The 18432-nt window shown below is 38.6% G+C and overlaps 1 protein-coding gene and 1 long non-coding RNA gene across 3 annotated transcripts in view; one reads left to right on the top strand and one right to left on the bottom strand.

Annotated features, from left to right (window-relative positions):
* The window catches only part of IL15 (interleukin 15), a 28156-nt gene extending 18539 nt beyond the window's left edge, over positions 1–9617 (bottom strand). Inside the window, exon 1 of the mRNA XM_009505816.2 lies at positions 9521–9617. Coding sequence (XP_009504111.2) covers positions 9521–9583 — 63 coding nt within the window. The 5' untranslated portion in view covers positions 9584–9617. The remainder of the gene's footprint in view (positions 1–9520) is intronic.
* On the top strand, positions 275–17317 carry LOC135313146 (uncharacterized). 2 transcript variants are annotated; one of them, XR_010372742.1, is made up of 6 exons: positions 275–1560; positions 5593–5651; positions 6552–10607; positions 11674–11893; positions 13366–13458; positions 14686–17317. It is a non-coding gene; the product is annotated as an uncharacterized LOC135313146 (long non-coding RNA). The 2 variants fall into 2 exon arrangements; XR_010372741.1 differs by having other exon boundaries at positions 5593–10607.
* Positions 17318–18432: the final 1115 nt, after the last annotated feature.

Below are 18432 nucleotides of genomic sequence, written 5' to 3'. Positions count from 1 at the left end.
GTCTTGGGTCTGGTATAAATTTTCTTCAACAGTCATATTTTTGCCTGATAACAGCATACTGTGTACCAAAATCTCAATAGTATATGAATTGTTTCAAAGATTTTTGGAAAAAAAAGAAAAAATTTACCTATTCCTCCTAACCATTTCTGATGTGAAGTGGCAGATGTACATTTTTCTAAATTTCCTACCTGCTTTTAATTGTCCTCCATGGGTCTGCAGGAGCTAAGCAGAAGTGAGCAAGGCCAAGCACAGGACATCAAAATCAGTGGGGGTGGCAGGGGGGAAGAAAGCTTCAGCAGTTTTCCCAAAGCTGTATTTGTTTACTTTAATCATAATGATCTCCTAATGGTGTGAACTTCTCAATTCATAGTGCATTCATATTCCTTTTACAGTTGCAGAGGATACTGATTAACATTCAGTCAGAGGATAAACTCAGTGAAAGGATACTTATTATGTCATTTACAAATTGTGGTTAAAATTTCACTAACAAAATTTCACTAATACAGAGCCAACTCCGTGTGTCTTATTTTTGTCTTTTTAAAGTGGAGTCAATAATAGGAATTAGTTTCAATAATTTTATATGCTACTTAGTTACTTGTATATCAGCATGATTACTATAAGAAAAAGATAATAGTTTCCTTGAAACAAACTGATTGTATTTGCCTCTGTTTGAAGTAATTTTTTAGAAAAAAAAAAGTGGGGATATCACCTGCATTTTCAAAAGACTGAATTTTTTTTGAGCACTCATACTTCAGGTTAATGCTATACTACTCTTTGTCTAATGGTAGCAACTAAAAATGTCCACTAAGATGGAACCTAGTATGCTATACTCTGAGCAATGTAAACCTGTAATTAAGGCTAATGTTCTCCAAAAGAGATTACAAAACACCTCAACAAGTCAGACAAAATACAAAAAGGGAGGACTTGTTATGTCATTTTTATTGCTGGAGAAGTGAGATACAATAATATTGCTTTAATGGCCCCTGGTCATGCATAGAATTTGTGGAGATTTCAGAAAGTGAACTGAATTCTTCTGAATGCCAGTGTGGATTTTCAGGTGAACAAGCACACTGCTCCTTAGAAATTACAGTTTCTCCTCTGGGCTCACACGGGAATTGTTCTTGAGAGACTGGCTACTGAACCAAACACTTTGCAGTTAAAATCTCAGTGACACCTCGGCCAGGCTTCAATGGTCTTGAGACACTGCAATGGTTTATTATGCAGCATCATAGTACTAATATGACAGACTAGAAGAGGCTTTGGGAGTCCAATTCCTAGTTCCAAGACAAAACCAACTGCTGATTGCTGATCTCTTTTTTTTTTTTTAGAGAGCTTTACCTAGTATCTAATGCTTCTAGAGAAGATCCTTCAACATTCTTAGGGTAGTTTCATAACACATAGGACAACTGCATATCACAGCTTAGTCTCTTGTAGCATATGGACTCTTGCTTCTTAAAATGAAAGGGGTATGAAAAAGAAGATGAAAAAGTTTCAAGGACATCTACCTGTTGCCAGCATATTCATAAGAACCTCTGAAAGGGGAGCTGCTGGGCAGAATGGGTAAGTAAAAGATACTGCTGAATTGGATTATGCCTGACCTTGCTACTGTTTGAATCAATTGTTTTCTGCTAACTAAACAAAAATTTAGTCCTAATTTATTTGGCACTTTGAGGATTTTTTTTGTTAAAAGAGTGGTAGATAAAATGGCCAAATCAAACTTAGACAACCCAGAGAATGTACTCTTTTCTCCTGCTTCTTTCTTTGTCTGCCGTTGCTGCAGACATCTCCTGTAGTTTCCAGACCCTCTTGGTTACTTCACTTGATATGCTCCCAGGTGGCAGTGTGAGCAGGATTTGAAGAGCAGAGAGAGGAAAGAACCATCTGTTGGGGCTCACTAAGTACGAAGAAGATAATGTGGTATTTGCTGATATGAGATATAGGATTTGAGGCCAACAGACAGGCTACCCTATGTGGTAGGATCATCTGTTGTCTATTCTAAGGAGGGGACATAATATTGAAACCTGAGAAAAAGAGTCACGGGGTATCTACAATGGAAAATATCTTACATTCCAGATCTTCATGTTTAAAAAAACAATGGTAGCTGAGACGGGGAAACATAAATTACTTCTAATTAATTAAGTAATGATAGTAATTAAGTAAAGTGAAAGGCACATTCTGCCCATAAGGCAAATAAAGACAGGAAGAAATTACTTAAATCTAAAATGCAATAGCATACCTCTCAAATTAGGTTGACAAATTTATCTGCAAAACAACAGCTGATGAGATGAGAAGTATTGTGGATGATTAATATGGTTTAGGATATTAATTTTGAGGTATTATTTTGTCATATCTCCTTTGCATTAGTATCATGATGCAAAATGAAATTCAAATTATTTATTACAGAGAATTCTAAACATCAGCCCTATTTAGTAGCACACAGAGTTATGTCTTAGAAGGACTAAATCCACTAAAATATGCTGGGAAAGTCTAAGACTGGCCAAATTATGGCACAACCTTTCAGCATTCTGAATAGAAGCAAGAGAGCAGGCCAGTGGGGCAATTAACTATGTGGAACAGCATAATCAGGTGAAAAACATGTCTTCTGTATGAAACAAAATGTGCATGACTGCAGGCTCAAAGCTGGAGTCCATTAAATAATATTGTGTTTGTCTGGACATGTTAATAAAAACATTTTTTAAGGTAAAATCATGTAGTTATCCAGCTAGCTTCTGTAGGAAATTGGAAGTCACAGGACTCATCTCAGTATTTTCATGTAGCTAGCTATTTCTGGGGAACGAAACCAACTGGTTAAATAAACAAAATTTTGGAGCAATTAAGGACACAGAAGAGTACAAAGCATACAAATCAAGGTTGTCTCTCTTTGCTGAAAAGTTTACTTGAGAGTGTGATGAGGAGGCATGAAGAAACACATACTTGGGATTCAAGAGAGGGAAAACACCTACCCACATAAGAATTTAGCCAAGATTCTAATTCCACCAAAAGTAGAATTTTACCAGTTCTACTTTTGCAAAGAGTATCATGAGACATAAGTGCTCTGGTGAATTGTGTTATGTTGCAGTAGAAACAATTACTTTCATTGCAGCCTGGGCTTTATGAGTTTAGTTGGAAATTGCCTGATAGCATAGACAAGAAAACTGACTGTTAATATCTGTATGGGGAATGTCTTTTTAATATGCATCTGTATTTATTTTTTTTATAACTAACAGAATTAATTTGAAATAACAGTTATTTCCATAGCTGTTTTTCTTTAAATCAGTACATACAAATGGCACTATGAGGGCTTTTCCTTCCCCCTCCACCTTCCCACCCCCCCGCAGGAGATCTGTTAGAAACCACTGGGATTGTGTGATTGTAGGCAATCCAACAAAATCCCATGTTTCATCCAAAAGGATTTTGTTAATCACCTGAAGTGAAACTTCTAGATTGTATTTAGGGAGGGAGCTTTGTTTTCTTCAAAAAAAGAAGTGTGAATACACTTCCACGTGAACCTGCTTTCATTTGAAAGTAAGTTGCCATTGTGACATTATCCTCTTTCCTCCAGCAAAAAAGCTGTGCATAAACCTTTCCTGAAGCAACTTCATTCAGGAGAACATTATTTCTTGGCTCAGGAAACTACCAGTGAATGTTGGGAAAGAATGGTGATTCACAAGAAGGGTGTGCTGGATAGTGATATGATAGCAAAATGACTACATGGCATGGAAACCAAGCTTATTATCATAAAAATCCTCTATACCAAGGGTGTAGTTCCATTTCAGGGCATAGATCACTAATCCCTAGCTCACTACTTTGATGAGGACAGATTAAACACCAAGGCTGTAGAAGAGTAGATTGCATCAGTTAAGCTCCTGCCAGCTGAGCACAGCATCAAAGTAGTCTGCAAGGAAGCTAGAAATTGAAGGGGTTTATGCAGCTGTTTCTTTTAAAAAAAAATGCATTATGATGATGCTGCATTAAGCCTTTGTCAAATATAAAACTTTTTTACCAGAAAAAAAACCCCCACCAATAGTGCAAACCTTACACCATGAAGTTCAACCTGTAAGAATAAATATTTCAAGCTTTACTGAATGTAACAATGCAGAGGTAGTGGGCATGCCTGCAAGTACTGAGGCCACAGGTTTGACTTAGTCTATGCTACGATAAACATATTTTTTCTGTCTGCTATCCATGACATACGTGCAGAAAGGCAAGTAGTAGAAAAAGAGGTGGAGTTGTCAGTGATTCATCATCTTGCAGCCTGAGTAGGGGAGAAGCACACAGTTGCTCTCAGCGTGTCATTAATTTTAGGCTGTAGGGCTTTTCTGGACAGGTGTTTTAATTGGAATATTCTCCAGCAGGACCAACAATTTCTGCAGTTACTCCAGCAGCTGTTTCTGGATGTTCCTGTGTTTCTCAGTACTGTCTTCTGACAATTTTCTATGCCTCTGCCCTTCTTCATAGAGGCTTCTCTCTTCTTTCTGGTGTCTGATCACTCTTCAGGATACGATAATTGAATTGATCTTACTCTACAGGCATGGATGGTGAGCAAAGCATGTCAGAAAAGGAATATTAATCTTTTTATAGAAACTTGTCTGTTGTTCTGAAAAGGAAAATGGTCCTCTTTATGGAAGAGACTTTGTTACCTTCACTCAGGAACTAGAGAAGAGGATATATTAATATTACATCAATTTCTCCTTGGCAACAATGACAAAAGTTGTATTTTTCATCAGCTTTGGAATCTCTGGTCTGTAGTCTTCCCCTTTGTTCCCACCACCATCTGGAAAGCTTGGAGGGAGAACACATCTTCATTCAGCTTTGGAAAAAAGGCCTGATTCAGGCTTAGGCTGTTGAGTTAGCTGAAGGGCTGGAGATGTTAGAGCAAGGACAGAACAAGGCAAGTCTGCAGCATTACCCTAATATTAAAGGAAAGCTGCAACTTAGAGGTGTGTCTCCGACAGGCAACTTTTTCAGGAAGGGAATAGAGTAACACTCCCCTGGATTGCTTTTGCTTTTCTTGCATAGTTTCTCACATAATAAGCATATGTACCCTGTCACAGCCTATCTCACTTCCCAAGATGATATAATTAAAAACTTGTAATGCAGTAATTCCTAGAAATGCCCACTGAAGTTATCCCTAAATTCCATGCACACCCCTCTTTTCTTTCTCTTTAGGGCTTTGATAAATTTTAACTCTTATACTCAAGAGTTATATGGTTGGTGTCTGTCTTAAAAATAACTTTGAGAGGGAATAAGGGGAGTGAATGTGCCTGGAGCTTTTTTGGAGGCTTTCATTTGCCCAGTAACCTTGGTAGGCTTACAGTACAGTAGAATAAATCTAATTTACAACTGGCTGATGATTACAAAGGTGTAACAAAATCTTGCATATGAAACTTCATACAAATGTAAATATGAATTAACTAATGAAAGCATGGAAACTGTGTCCCAGTTATAGACCTAAAGGTGATTGTCTTAAAAAAACAAACAAACAAACCAGTGCTTAATGTACTGATGACGGAAAGGGAGACAGGAGAGAAGGAGAGAACAGTGGAAACTGAAAAGGCTGCACTCCCAATGGTATTGTGTTGTCCTTCACAGAACTGCATATCCTGGACACCAGAAGTCGAGGGTTGTCTGCACTGAGTTTTATTCCTTCAGTAAGTAAATAGGCCTAACACTTTGAAGTGGCACAGTGTTTCATTGAATCAGCTGGGTAAGGAACAGGCATTATAACACCTTTCAGAGAAAAGAAAGGAAATTAACAACCAAGATTGGGTCTATTTTATCTAATTTTCATGAATGAGTGAATGAATTATATGTACCTGTGGCATTTCCATGATCTTTTTAAAAGTAGATTTTTGTATAATTAGAATGCGAAGAAAATATGAAGATAAAGTAAATGCATGTGTAACTCTGCAAATGTACCTGACAATACATTTTAGTGAAATGACTAAACCACTTCTTTTTTTCTGAAAGACATAGAAAATTAAAAAATACAATATTTTCCTCAGGTCCCCTGATGTGAGGGAGGGACTCCTCTAATCACATCCTTTGAACTTGCTAATTCAGCTGGAGGACCTGACACTAGGAATAATGAGTCAGCTAACATGTAATTTAATATAAGCTTATAGTTTCAAATCATATGGTAAACTGTTGTAGAAACTTTTAAGAGAATGAAAAATTTTGCTTGTACTCATGGCTGTTGGAATCAGTGGAGCAAGACACTGGGTGAAAGGTACATCTCCCCCTTTATTTACTTTGTTCTCATTTTTATGTTAATATAACTGTTTATATTAGAGATTAATGTCAGGAATAAAACTCTTATTCAGCAACCTCCTTAATCTTCTGCAACACCACTTAAAGGGCATCACACAGCCCACAGGCTAGCACGGGACAGGAGCTCACCCAGTGCATGCAGAAGCACCCTTATGTATGTTAAGGATTATTAACTTTTTGTGAGCCTGTAGATTAGTATCTTCTTTGACTGCTTCCCTGTCAAGTTCCCAAGGACCAGCTGCTCTATTCTAACTTTTTGTTCATGGCATCTTTTCTTCTAGCGTATTGAGATAACTCATAGCAAAGTGACCAACAAACAGAGGTTCAATTACCCAAAGTCATTTTGGTAATGGAAGGCTGATCTGATTTCTGGAAAACAGACTGGGAATCTTGGTTCTTAAATTTCTGGTAATGTTGTAACTACCTCTTTGAGCTGATCTCTAGAAATTGTTCTGAAACTTCTAACATTATCAGAATATTCTTAGTTAGCTTTTGTGCAGTAGTTTCTAAGACAGCATTTTATATAAATAATCTCTGTTGAAAATAAGTGAGAAGATAGTTCAGATACAAAAGCATCATCCAGTTCAAATTGTTATCGATCACTAAAGATTTAAAGGAAAAAAACTTTAGAAAACTGTTACAGAGTGCACAATAATATATTCTCAGTGGATGGAATCCACTCAGCTTTTTATCTTACAGTAGATGATTCCACCATGATTTACTATTTTCAATGTAGCTGCACCTTTTTTTTCTCTTTTAACAGGCACAACAGAGAAGTTAATGGCTATATGTTACATCTGGTTTTAGATACTAAGCCCTATTGGGAAGGATGTTGTCTTTTTGTACCTTCACAACTACATCATTCACTGTGTATAAATATGAGGAATAGCATAAAAGTATTAATTTAAGTGATGATAAAGTGACAGCATAAATGCCAGATGAATAAACTTGCACATACCTTTAAAAGGGGTAGTGGTGCATCTGTATTTAGAAATGTTCACTGGCTTTGGAAGCAAACAGAATCACTTCCAGAAGACATAAGACTTCTGTTAAGTTATCATGAAGGATAAAGGATAGGTAAGTTATAATAGGTAAGTTATAACAGAGGCAACATTATTATGACCAAAGGGCAAAATAAGCATGCGTACTGAGATAGTCACACAATCCTGTGTCTGCACCTTGCTACATGAGTAATGGCTTTTTATGTTCTTTAAGAGCAGTAGCAGAAATACTATACTCAAAACACTGGCTGTATCTGTATTTGAAATGCTTGACATAAATAGGAACTTATTTGCTCGTGTCGCGTTTGGTTCTTTTACAGGCCTAGAAGAGCAAATAACCTTGACTCACATGTGCTGCAGGCAATCATTGTGCAAGAACTAGCATGCAGTAACTTGTACCTGCTCAAGACAGTGGCTTGTGACCTGCTCTGTCATTATCATATGTCTTCAGCACCATCTGAGAAGTGCCAGGACCTGCTTTTTTATTAAAGAACACGGGCAGGAGGCTGAAAATGAAGGGACAAAGGCTCAGGGAGTTACACTCTGGTGTGGAGAGATGGAATATGATGCAGGAGATGGTAGAAGTATAGCCCAGAAAGAATGAGGTGTAAAAGTGGGAGCACTATAATAAGGTGTAATTTTGAAAGGCCTGTGACAAGTAGGTCCATGCAGTAGACTAGATCACAGGACTAGCAGACACCTGAAGCCAGCCAACAAGTGGAGATACTATCATCTCCTAAGAGTAATCTTTTATCTTTTACCCCAGTCTCCCAACAGAATACAGAGAGAAGAATGCTAAGGAATGAGACAAACACAAGAAACAAATCTTATAACAAGTGACTCTCTCAATACATGAGAGAGATTTGAGTGTGTGACTTAGCTATGCTATATTCTTCACCTGCCCCATAAACTGCCACTGTCTGCTCTAATCCTCCCAACTTTCCATAGGCTACATTGGTGGGGTTTGAGTTCCAAATTTTTCTCCACAATCAGGAGGGCTATATTTTTCCTGCTTTTAATAAAAGCAAAGATTCTGATGTAATGACTGTAGCACTTTGCATGATGTTGTATGAAGCTATTGGGTAATAATTAACTCAGTTTTGAGCTGATTAATTGTTTCTATGACTTCTGCAGAACAGCAGCTGGTAAGCCAATTGAAAAGACGAGCTATAGTTTCAAGTATGAGCAATTGCATATTTAGAACTGAGGAAGCTAAAGAATCTTTGATCAAAATTCATTGCAAAAAAAAATCCTCCCTGTCCTAAGCAACAACTTCACTGCATTAACTAGCAAGAAGGCCATTCAGACAATTCCTGTTTGGCTTTTCCCCTGCTACCTGCATATTTAGTCAGGCTTTGCAGAGGGACCTGTCCATCCACAGCACAGCACCCTGCCAGGGAAGGCCAGGTGGATTGGGTCTGTGGAAGCACTGGGCAGGCACCATGGTGACACGGCTATATGCAGGGTTTCTGCCTTGGAGTCCTGCTGCAGCCCTTGCATGGGCGAGGGCCCACAGCTGGAGCACTGGTTTTTCTCCATGGCAAGGTACCATGCAGACAGCTCTCTGCTCTGCTTGATGCCATGGGACAATCAAGTGTTTGAAAGCAGGAGAATCCCACCTCAGGCTGCTAGGTCCCTCAGCAATAGGCCCCACTGCTCAGGAAAGGAGCCTACCTGGAGGAAGAGAAGGACTCGCTTGCCAATGCAGAGCTGCGTGCAAGCCTGGGGGGGTACCATATGCTAACGGCTTTTGGGTTATAATGAGGTCACCTGGCCACAGTGCATAATGGAAATGCAACTAATACAGAATCATCCAGAAAGCCTATTAGGGAGCTCTGAAGAGTGCTCCAGAGACTGGACACTTGTAAGGGTTTTTCTCTTGCATTAAAAACCCTTGAGGGTCAGGGGTATGGCCTCGCATGTTGTGAAAGGTCAGCTAGGCACAGGCATTAAGTCCAGGCAAGAGGGGAAGTCTGCTAGAATTTGCTATGCCAGGAAAAAACTGTGAAAAACACAAATGTGAAAAAGTGCAGACCTATTTACTATGTAATGCTGGTATAAGTGAACAACAGAGAGTGGAAAAACCAAAGCACAAAATTATAGGGTGCTACTGATCTCAGCTAAAATACTGGAAATGTTTCCAAGCCTTAAAGCTGTTGTATTACCTAGCTTTCTTGTTGGGCTGTAAAATAACATTTAAAGCTTTGCTGAAATTTCCTAAAATGTAATGCTTTTTAAGTGACACTTACCTGACTCTCCAGCCTGCTCATTGCTCCAGCGGCGTTCCGTGTTGGCCGCGCCATCCTCAGCATCCTGCCTGCTGGGACATTACTCAGAACAGAAACACAGAATCTGGATCAAGAAAGTACATTGTGTGACCTAGACGTGAAAAAGATAAGTATGTATAATGTTGCAATAGAGTTCTGAGTGGTTCTCAGCCCATCTATTCAGAGCATTCAAAGCAGGAAGTTGCTGAAATTTCGCAAGTTACTTTTGCAAGTCCCCTTTAAGTCTTCTAAATTAATGGAAAAAACAAGATACAGACTTTTTAAAAGGCTTATTTTTGTCTAGATAATAAAGACCCATTTTTGAATATTGCAATGTAGGGGGGAGTGTCCCATGGAAAATGTATATTGTCATCAAAGAATAATTTTTTGTGACTTCTGATAACAATCAGAAGAGAGGTTGTAGTCCGGGTGGCTAGAATTAAAGTGATTAACATCAGTATGATTCTGTTTTTCAAAAAGGGCTGGAAGAGTTCCACAAATTACTACAACACAGCATGGCAATTACTTTTAATAGTTGCCTTTTACATAGACACAGTACAGTCCAGCTATGCGATTTTACTTTTTGTTCTCCCCTGTTTTATAAAATAAATTAGAGGAGAAAAAAATGAGGCAAACCATATGGAACCAAGGTTGGCTCAGCAGCAATCCACTACACCATCTCCATTTAAGCAGTGTTTTCATAGTAAGGATCATGGCAACTGTCTAACCAGCTCATTCCCCTTTCTATTACCTTTTTACAGATGACACAATAAAATCTAATTGGAATGTTTCCCTTCTCTTTTAGAAACTTTTTTTGCCCTAGATTCACTTTCAAATCTTGCAAGTGTTGGGGTTGGAGAAACAAGCAAATTTTTCTTCAAATGGGTTTTGTATTCATAGAAAGATCTTGAAGAGATACAACAGAAAATGATGAAGCCATGTTGACAGAACAGTTTATGTGGACATTAATATTAGTATTTTTTAGAAAAGGAGCCCCAACGCAATCTGCAAGAAAATAAGTTTGTGAAGGAGGCTGCCTACAGAAGTTGTGGAAGCTCCAACCTCAGAGGTATTATAAAAATCAACAAAGCCTGCGGTGACCTGCTCGAATGTTAAAGTTAGCTCTGCTTTAGGTGGGAGGCTGGAAGAGATGACCTGTAGATGCCTCTTCCAATGTAAACTATTCAATGAAATTAGGCCTTGAATTAAAAAATGTGATGGAGGAGGGAGGCAGAAATATACAAACACACACAATGTGTGATTGCATAATCATTGTTTTCTTAGAAAATTAAATTAAACATTGATGATTTGAAAGATATGGACGGGCTGGGAACACAGTCCTATTTCCATATATGTGAAGGGGCTATTGCCAACAGTTTTATTAGGGCCTTCTGCAGCTGGGTCTTGAACAATGAGACTTAGTTTCAGTTGCTTGTAGTTTGGTCAAGCTGAAATTGTTAGAGCTGGAATTTCCTACACTGAATTACTTAATCGGGCTAGTGATTTTCTTCTAAGTCCCATTAAGAGTAGTTCAGTAATTTCCAGAAATAAATTAGCGGAAATATGCATGTAAAGAAAATGGTTATAACCATTTGATTAAACCTGCATTTTTTAGTAATGTGTTCAAGTTTGGCAGCCTAGAAAACCTGCATAAACTTGGCCAAATCATGAGTGTCTTAGTCTACATAATTGTAGAAGAGATTTGTTGGCATTGTGTAGTTGGTCTCCAGCAATCTCTTCAGAATGAACATACTCCGTCTCAGAGCTTCAGAGGCAAGCAGAACTCTTTGTATTAAAAAAAAAAAAAAAAAACAAAAAAAAAAGGCTTCCTACAGGAACAATGTGGTGAAGGCTGAGGAACAGAAATCAGTGATGATGCTGGTGCAAAGCAGTGGACGTTGAGTAGTATGACTGAATGGAGAGCACAGCAAAGAGTTAAGAGAGAGTGGAGGTGAAAGGAAGGAGGAAAGGTTGAGTGTAGCAGCAGTGGAGGATTTATGAACACTAAAGCATATTCTTCTCAAGAACTTGAAATTCAATCCCGTGCTCACTGCCTTCCTGTGAATCTATAATTCTAAAAAAGTATTAAATCTTTAATCACAGTATGATGTAATTATTTCCTTTTTCTCTCACAGGATTTATGAACAAAATGGATTCTGTTCACCAAAGGGACCAAGCTCCTGAAAAAAAAATGTGTAAATGTCCTTATTTGAAAAAGGAAGATATGCAGAAAAGGAAGCAGAAAATCAGAGAAAGAAATGCATGGGTTCAATGACAAAGGCAGCTGAATGGAGCCCTGAGGAAGGGAGTCCTGCGCCTGCCTTCATCTCACCATCTTCCAGTGATTTGAGCAAGGTCCTTAACCCATATTTTTCACAAGCAACAATCATTTTCTGAGTTCTCTCCTACAAGAAATCTTGACTTCAGGTTGCTTTGTCTATATGCTCTAAGGATGAGATGCTTCATGCTCCCCAAGCATGTATTTCTAGTCGTTATAGTCAGCTAGCTCAGATGCCGGTTTCTCCAGTGTAGATGCTACAGTTTGAAGAAATGAGTGCCCTCTACAGAGCTTAGCTCAAACAATCATTGAGTTCTCACAGCTGCAAAAGAACACACTGGGGGCTATGTGTGAACACAGACAATCCTAGAGAATGCTAAACAATCTCTCTCAAAAAAACCCCCACCCACAACCATCTTCAGATATCACATACTGGACCCAAAATCATTAGGTTCTTCCAATCTTTTTCCATTTGTAAAGTAAAATTCCCATTTTCTTATCCTTCATAACTTTTAAGAAAAATGAACTAGTTCATCTCCCAGAAGCAACTGGATACTATACTGATAAATACCATAAAGGGAGGGCAAAAAATGATAAAATTAATTATTCTGGATTTACAACACGGTGCAAGGAATGTGCAGCAAATCAGCATGGAGCCATACAAAAGAAGTATACATGAAATACAAAGTATCTGCTTTTCCAGCTTTTCCTGTTTTTTTAATATATATATATGTATAATGTATATATGTATACATACATACATATATGTATATATATGAAATATAGATATGTATTCTAGCTAGTGTAAAATCACATTTCTTGTGCCCGTGTAACTAATTACTATATGATAAAGTGTAACTAAGGCTGTAGACCTTTTTTTTTTGTTAAACAAAAAATATTTAAAATCAAATAAGTGAAAGAAAGCAGTGAGGCACCATGTAAACCCCAGTCTGATGACTTCTGCTGTCACCAGCATCCCATGTTGGTCATCGTGGGGCAGGTTTACACTTGGAATCCTCAGGCTGAGAACAGAGACCAGTGCAATCCCAGGTGGGCTCCCGGTGCCACCCTCCACCCCAACCCCTCTGCTGCCCAACAGTGATCTCTGCTGCACGTGTACTACTTGAGTACAACTAATCATGTTATCTCTATTATCAGAACTAATTTAGCCTCAGGAATGTGAAACACTGTTTGATCTAGTTATCCTGCCAAGAAGCAGCATAAATAAAAACTGCCTGGCAATATACCATTACCAAAGTACACTAGCAGCAAAACAAACCATACTTTTTGTTTTTCTGCCAGAGGCTACAGCAGATAAGCCTGCATGTGTTACTGTGACTCCCATTCCCGTGTTCTCAAAAGCACACTACATGCACTCAGTTTTAACAGATATGCAGATGTCTGTTATTTTAAAATACTTTGACACAGCCTAATATGACATTCAAAGTGGGGCCACATGACTAAGGAGAGAGCCAGTATGGCTTATACAAACAGATAAAATTAGTTATTTTTGAACAAGTGTGCTTATGTTGATTCCTTTTACTCTTAGAAGCAGGTTGGTGGCAGTAACCAGCTGCAGCTTTCAGATGTCAGGCACGTAGATTTCCATGTTCCTGCAATACCTCTCCTCAGTCCTGGAAAGGTAGGTAAGGTTCCTACTTCCTCTTGCAGGAAGGCAGAGTGACACTTTGTCACTTGCTGGAGATACATGCAGGCACCACTGGTACAAGTGCCATAATTCTTAATTGGCCAATGTATCATCAAAACAGGCCACAGAGTTCATGTCTAATTTTCCATCATGTTGTTTACAGAATTAGTATCATGTTAGTAATAGTTAACAACATATTAAGAGTTAATACTATATCTAAGATACGTGGAGTGAAACCTTGTCAATGTTGTTATTCCTTTACATAAAATGGGTCTTCTCCTGCATGAGTTGTTCACAAGACCATTAGCTCAACAACTCTATTGTCATATTTTTTATCTGCACAAACAGGATCTGTGGCAGACGGTGACTGGACATCACCAACCAGCTCAAGTCCTTTCTCCAGCAGAGGCAATAACTTCTCCACACTGTCCTTGTTTATAGCTTAAACTCTAGGGGACAAAATTACTAAGCACTTGACATTCACGGCAGTCTGAAGCCAGGGAAAGGTGCAGTGGGAGCCATTTTTGACTAGCAGTTTAGAATACGATGATCCCTCTACTCAAAAATAAATTACAACCAGTAAATTTGCTTCACTTGTATTTTCATTTACAAAAAGGCACCCTAAAACATTTGATAAATTCTAGTCAGGGGTGGGCTGGTTTAGCAGCTTTGGTATAAGATATTTTTTTTTAACTCTCATGGGGTCAACCCTTCTAGTCTACAGGTATTTTTATAAAGCAGGCTTTTAAAACCAGTTCCAGAGAGGGTGAAAAAAATCAGCCATTTCTTAGTAAAGAATTTTTAAGCATTGGCACTAGAGTTAATTGATAAACCATTAAACTGTTAAGTTGTAATTTATAGCAGCTATACTGGCAACAATGTCTGAGTGATCACCCTATGCTGCCACTAAAGACATACCTCATCTGTTACAGCATGAAATACTGTGAGATGGTTTGTAATGATGCATATATCTTGTTACCTGCTGATAATAACCTATCAGCAAGGACAACAGTTTAATTATATAGTACATCTCCTGCTGGCTTCCAAATATTTCTGCTGCTCTTCACTGATTTCTTAGCTAAAAAAGAACCCTTCTTCTTATTTTACACTAGTACATTAATTTCTGAATGAAAGACGGCAAGCTTTTAGTAGCTGCTGAGGTGTCTGAATTCTTTTTCTTGTCATGATGATACAAAATCCTTTATATAAAAATTCCTTCAGGTTCATACTGAGCGTGGGATCATAGCACCTGTTTTGGGAACAGCACTGGCCCAGCAAGAGCAGAGGAGCCTTCAGTATGCAGGAACCTCTGAGGCAGGTACCAGTGGTAAGGTTCAGTGTTTGGCACAGAGGCAGTGAGACGGTAAGTTGATCTGCAATTAATCATATGGAATGGGAAGTTCTTTTGTCTGTGAAAGAACGATCTGTGTGTCTGGGTACCTGCGACCTCCAACATAGTCCTATCGCTTTGAACTCCTGCTCAAAAAGGAGTTTTGAGCATATATTCCCATGAGGACCTATTAATAGTGCTTCCTACTAGAGTTTGGTCTTTGCAGAGACAAATATATCAGCTTGGTTGTTAATATGTCAGCATATATTCCTGGAGCGAACTCCTGTCCTATCAAAACCTATAAAACAGGAACCAGAAATCTGGGTTGAGTGAGAAGAATGTCTTTAAATTTGGGAACTACTTATAAAAAAACCCAACAAGATGTTGCTTCATGCATATTTTTCTGAGTAATAAATAGCCAGTAATAAATAACTGATAGTAGGGATTTCTCTCCTCCATTTCTCAGCAATTACTTTTTAAATACATTTGAAAATTAGGAACATTTTAACACATGTGCACAGCAAATGGATATGTTTGAGATGTTCTTGCTTTGCCTAACACACTAAGATTTGGTGTAAAGAATTGGAAATGTATTATAATAATAGTAAAAATTAGCAGTGCATTACAGTCCTGTAGTTAAAAAAAACCCTTTAAAGTCACTATCTTCCATCATGAGTTTTTAAGTGCACAGAAAGACCTCAAGAAAAACATGAATGCAAGGTTACTTAGCTCTCCCAGGTTTTATCTCCTGCTGATGGTGCAGTGATGAAATAGAGGATATAGCAACAAGACTGTGTCATGTAAAAAAACAAGAAGAATAAAATATGTATTTCTGTGCAGACTAACAAGTTTTTTCCAACAGCTGAGGTTAGGCTGTTGTGCTTTACTGAGCCCTGCGAGCAATAACACTGGGCTGGCCTGCAAATCAGTGATCTACTTAACACCACAAAACATGTTATTCTGATGAAAAAACATATCTCACAGAGGGGCTATTCCGGACTGTCCTTCTCCCTGCTGTGCTGGCTGCAGTAGGCTGAACTCCCTGAGCACAGAAGAGGTAAACATTTGGCTGAGAGAACCCTGCAGCTGACATTGAAAGGTTCATGTCAAACATTACTGCCCATGGCCTAGAAGAGACTGCAAGCCGAAGTGAGAAGTAACTTTTCACTCTTCAGAAAAAATCTAGCATTATTTTATCCATACTATCCAATGACTCCACACCAGCCTGTACCTCTGTCCCCTGTGATCCCTCTCTATTGTCAGTGAAGATCTAGGAAGCCTCAGAATGGATCTGAACATAATATTCTTTTTCCCAGAGAATTTGAACATTATTCAAGACATCAGGGTATGATGTTACACTCTAAAGAGCTGGCAAAGCTGGCTGTTATTGTTTGAGTTCGCAGAGCTAAAGTGATTGTGACAGGCTATAAAGCCATACTACATGTTCTTAGAGTTCAGAACAGTCCAGTAGGCTCCCAAAGAATGAATTGGATACCTCTATTGACCTATAAAGATAATTTTTTTATCCAATTTTCCACTATAATTATCTGCTTCCAACATAAAATAACCAAGTGATACCTTTCCATTTATCTAGTACATGTCAAATAAATTGGTAACTGTAAATAGAAATAAACACATTCATAACGGGCAAAGGAAGTGCTGTGCTGTTGACTATTTGGGAAGTATAGAAAAACATATTGTGACAATTATAATCAGGAATTTGTTCTGTAATATTCAACTCTTTTAAAAGTAAGGAACAAAAAAATACCTGCTGTACCTGCTGCATACAGACAGAATCACAAGGTATTTGTTGTGCACAACAAGGTGAATTTCCTATTACTGGCTTTTAGGAGGTAGTTTTGCTGGTTTTAACAACACAATCCTTCACGAGTTTCTGCCCCACACATCTTTTTCCTCCTACCTTTTGGTTTCATTAGGTAAAAAATGGTAGTTTTAACAGCAGACTTATAAATGCATTTGCTTACTCAGGTTTACTTTCAGCTAATACCTCCCTATTATACTGCTGTCAGCTATGAGATATCTGTATCACTGGTTGCAGTAGGATTCCACTTGAATGCAGATTTTTAGTTCCCTGCCTGCATTTAATGCTCTTTCAAGTGTATATACTAAGATGGTAAATAACTTTTCTCTCAGTTTTTTATCTCTGTCCTTGCTATGTTAACTAGGCTCACAGTAGTACCTTTGTTTTCTCCTAATTTTTGCTGTGTGAATTTGTTAGAAAGCAAAGACACATTTTCACTAGCTAGCACCAATTCTCCGTACTTGCTGATGTCTCTCACACAGCAGAACCAGAGAAACAGGTGCCAGGTACAAGGTTAAATACGATTCTTAAACTCTGTCTTTTATATTTATACCAAATCTTATGAGACAATTTTAAAAAACATTTAATAATTGGAAGCTAAGCAGTATGGGTTCCCTCATCCTTTTAGTACAAGAAAGAAAGAAAGAACAGTAAGAGGATCTTAAAAGTGTAAAATACTTACAAGTCTCGGAAAAGCTGTGGAGCAAGTTGGCACAGAAGAAGTTAGGATAAAGTTTGCACTAGTGACAGCAGCAAATGCCCCACCCCCTCCTCCGTTCTGTTTTACTTTCAGTTGTTATATAATAATGTAGGACTATGTTTGTACCTAATACGATATAGGAATTACTCCCAACATGAATAGCAGATAGTAGGGATTTCCCACCGCCATTTCTGAGCAATTTTCAAACTTGGAAACCCTCCCCTCCCCCCCTGAAAACACGGGGAAAGACATATGCCTGTGATTCAGAAGGCAGGCAAGTAGCTGACAAACATGAAAGGCAGCTGCTTGCTGTCCCAAGCAGCGACATTTATGCATACTACCTCTTCAATAAAAAGAGGAAAGTGCACAGTTTGTGCCCTTGTCTCTGCACGGTCCCTTTCCCCTTTGCAACTTAAGTGATTCCTCCCAACCAGAGCTCAAAGAGTTCCTTACCTTGGAAGCAAACACTGTAGCTTTATGCTGTAACTCCTCCTCTTCTCTGCAGCCTGAAGAGTATTTTACTGGGGCAGCCACCACAGGAGGGAAAAGAGAAGTTGCCTCTCAGGGCAACACCAAGAAAGGAAGGGACTGGAAGGAGAGAAAAGAGTTTCTCCAAAAGGTACAGCATCTGGCTTGCTGTGGGACAACAGCACAGAGAGGTGTTGTAGGCCCAGGTGACATCAGAAGAAGATCCTTAAAACACTCTGCAAATTGCACTGAACTCAAAAGTTGCTGATTTTAGCTGTTAAGATTGGTGCCTAGGATTTAGTGCCTTTGATAATCACAGGGCATGGCAGCTGTAATCCTAAAGTCCTGCTTAAATGCTGCATGATGAAAAACTTTTCTACCTTGAGCTGAACTTTAATGTCCTGAAATGAGGCTCAGGAGCACCCGGGAAGTACCCTCAGGTTTCCAGGAACCATCGCTTGCCTATGCAAGGGTGATACACTCCAGAGGCAACAGTGAAAATGGTACTTCCTCACTGTGCAATCTTCTTTTTGATCTCTTCTGCATTATTCTGGGTGCTGGTTGTTATCTTGTGCATGTCACACTCTCTGAGGTGGTAAAAATACTCTGCAGCTAAATGAGAAGGTTTTAGAAATGGCTCTGTCTCCT

The sequence above is a fragment of the Phalacrocorax carbo genome, chromosome 4 (genome assembly GCF_963921805.1).
Source record: "Phalacrocorax carbo chromosome 4, bPhaCar2.1, whole genome shotgun sequence".
NCBI classification, from domain to species: Eukaryota; Metazoa; Chordata; class Aves; order Suliformes; family Phalacrocoracidae; genus Phalacrocorax; species Phalacrocorax carbo.
Note: the sequence above shows the minus strand (reverse complement) of the source record. Positions and strands in the feature narration are given on the sequence as shown.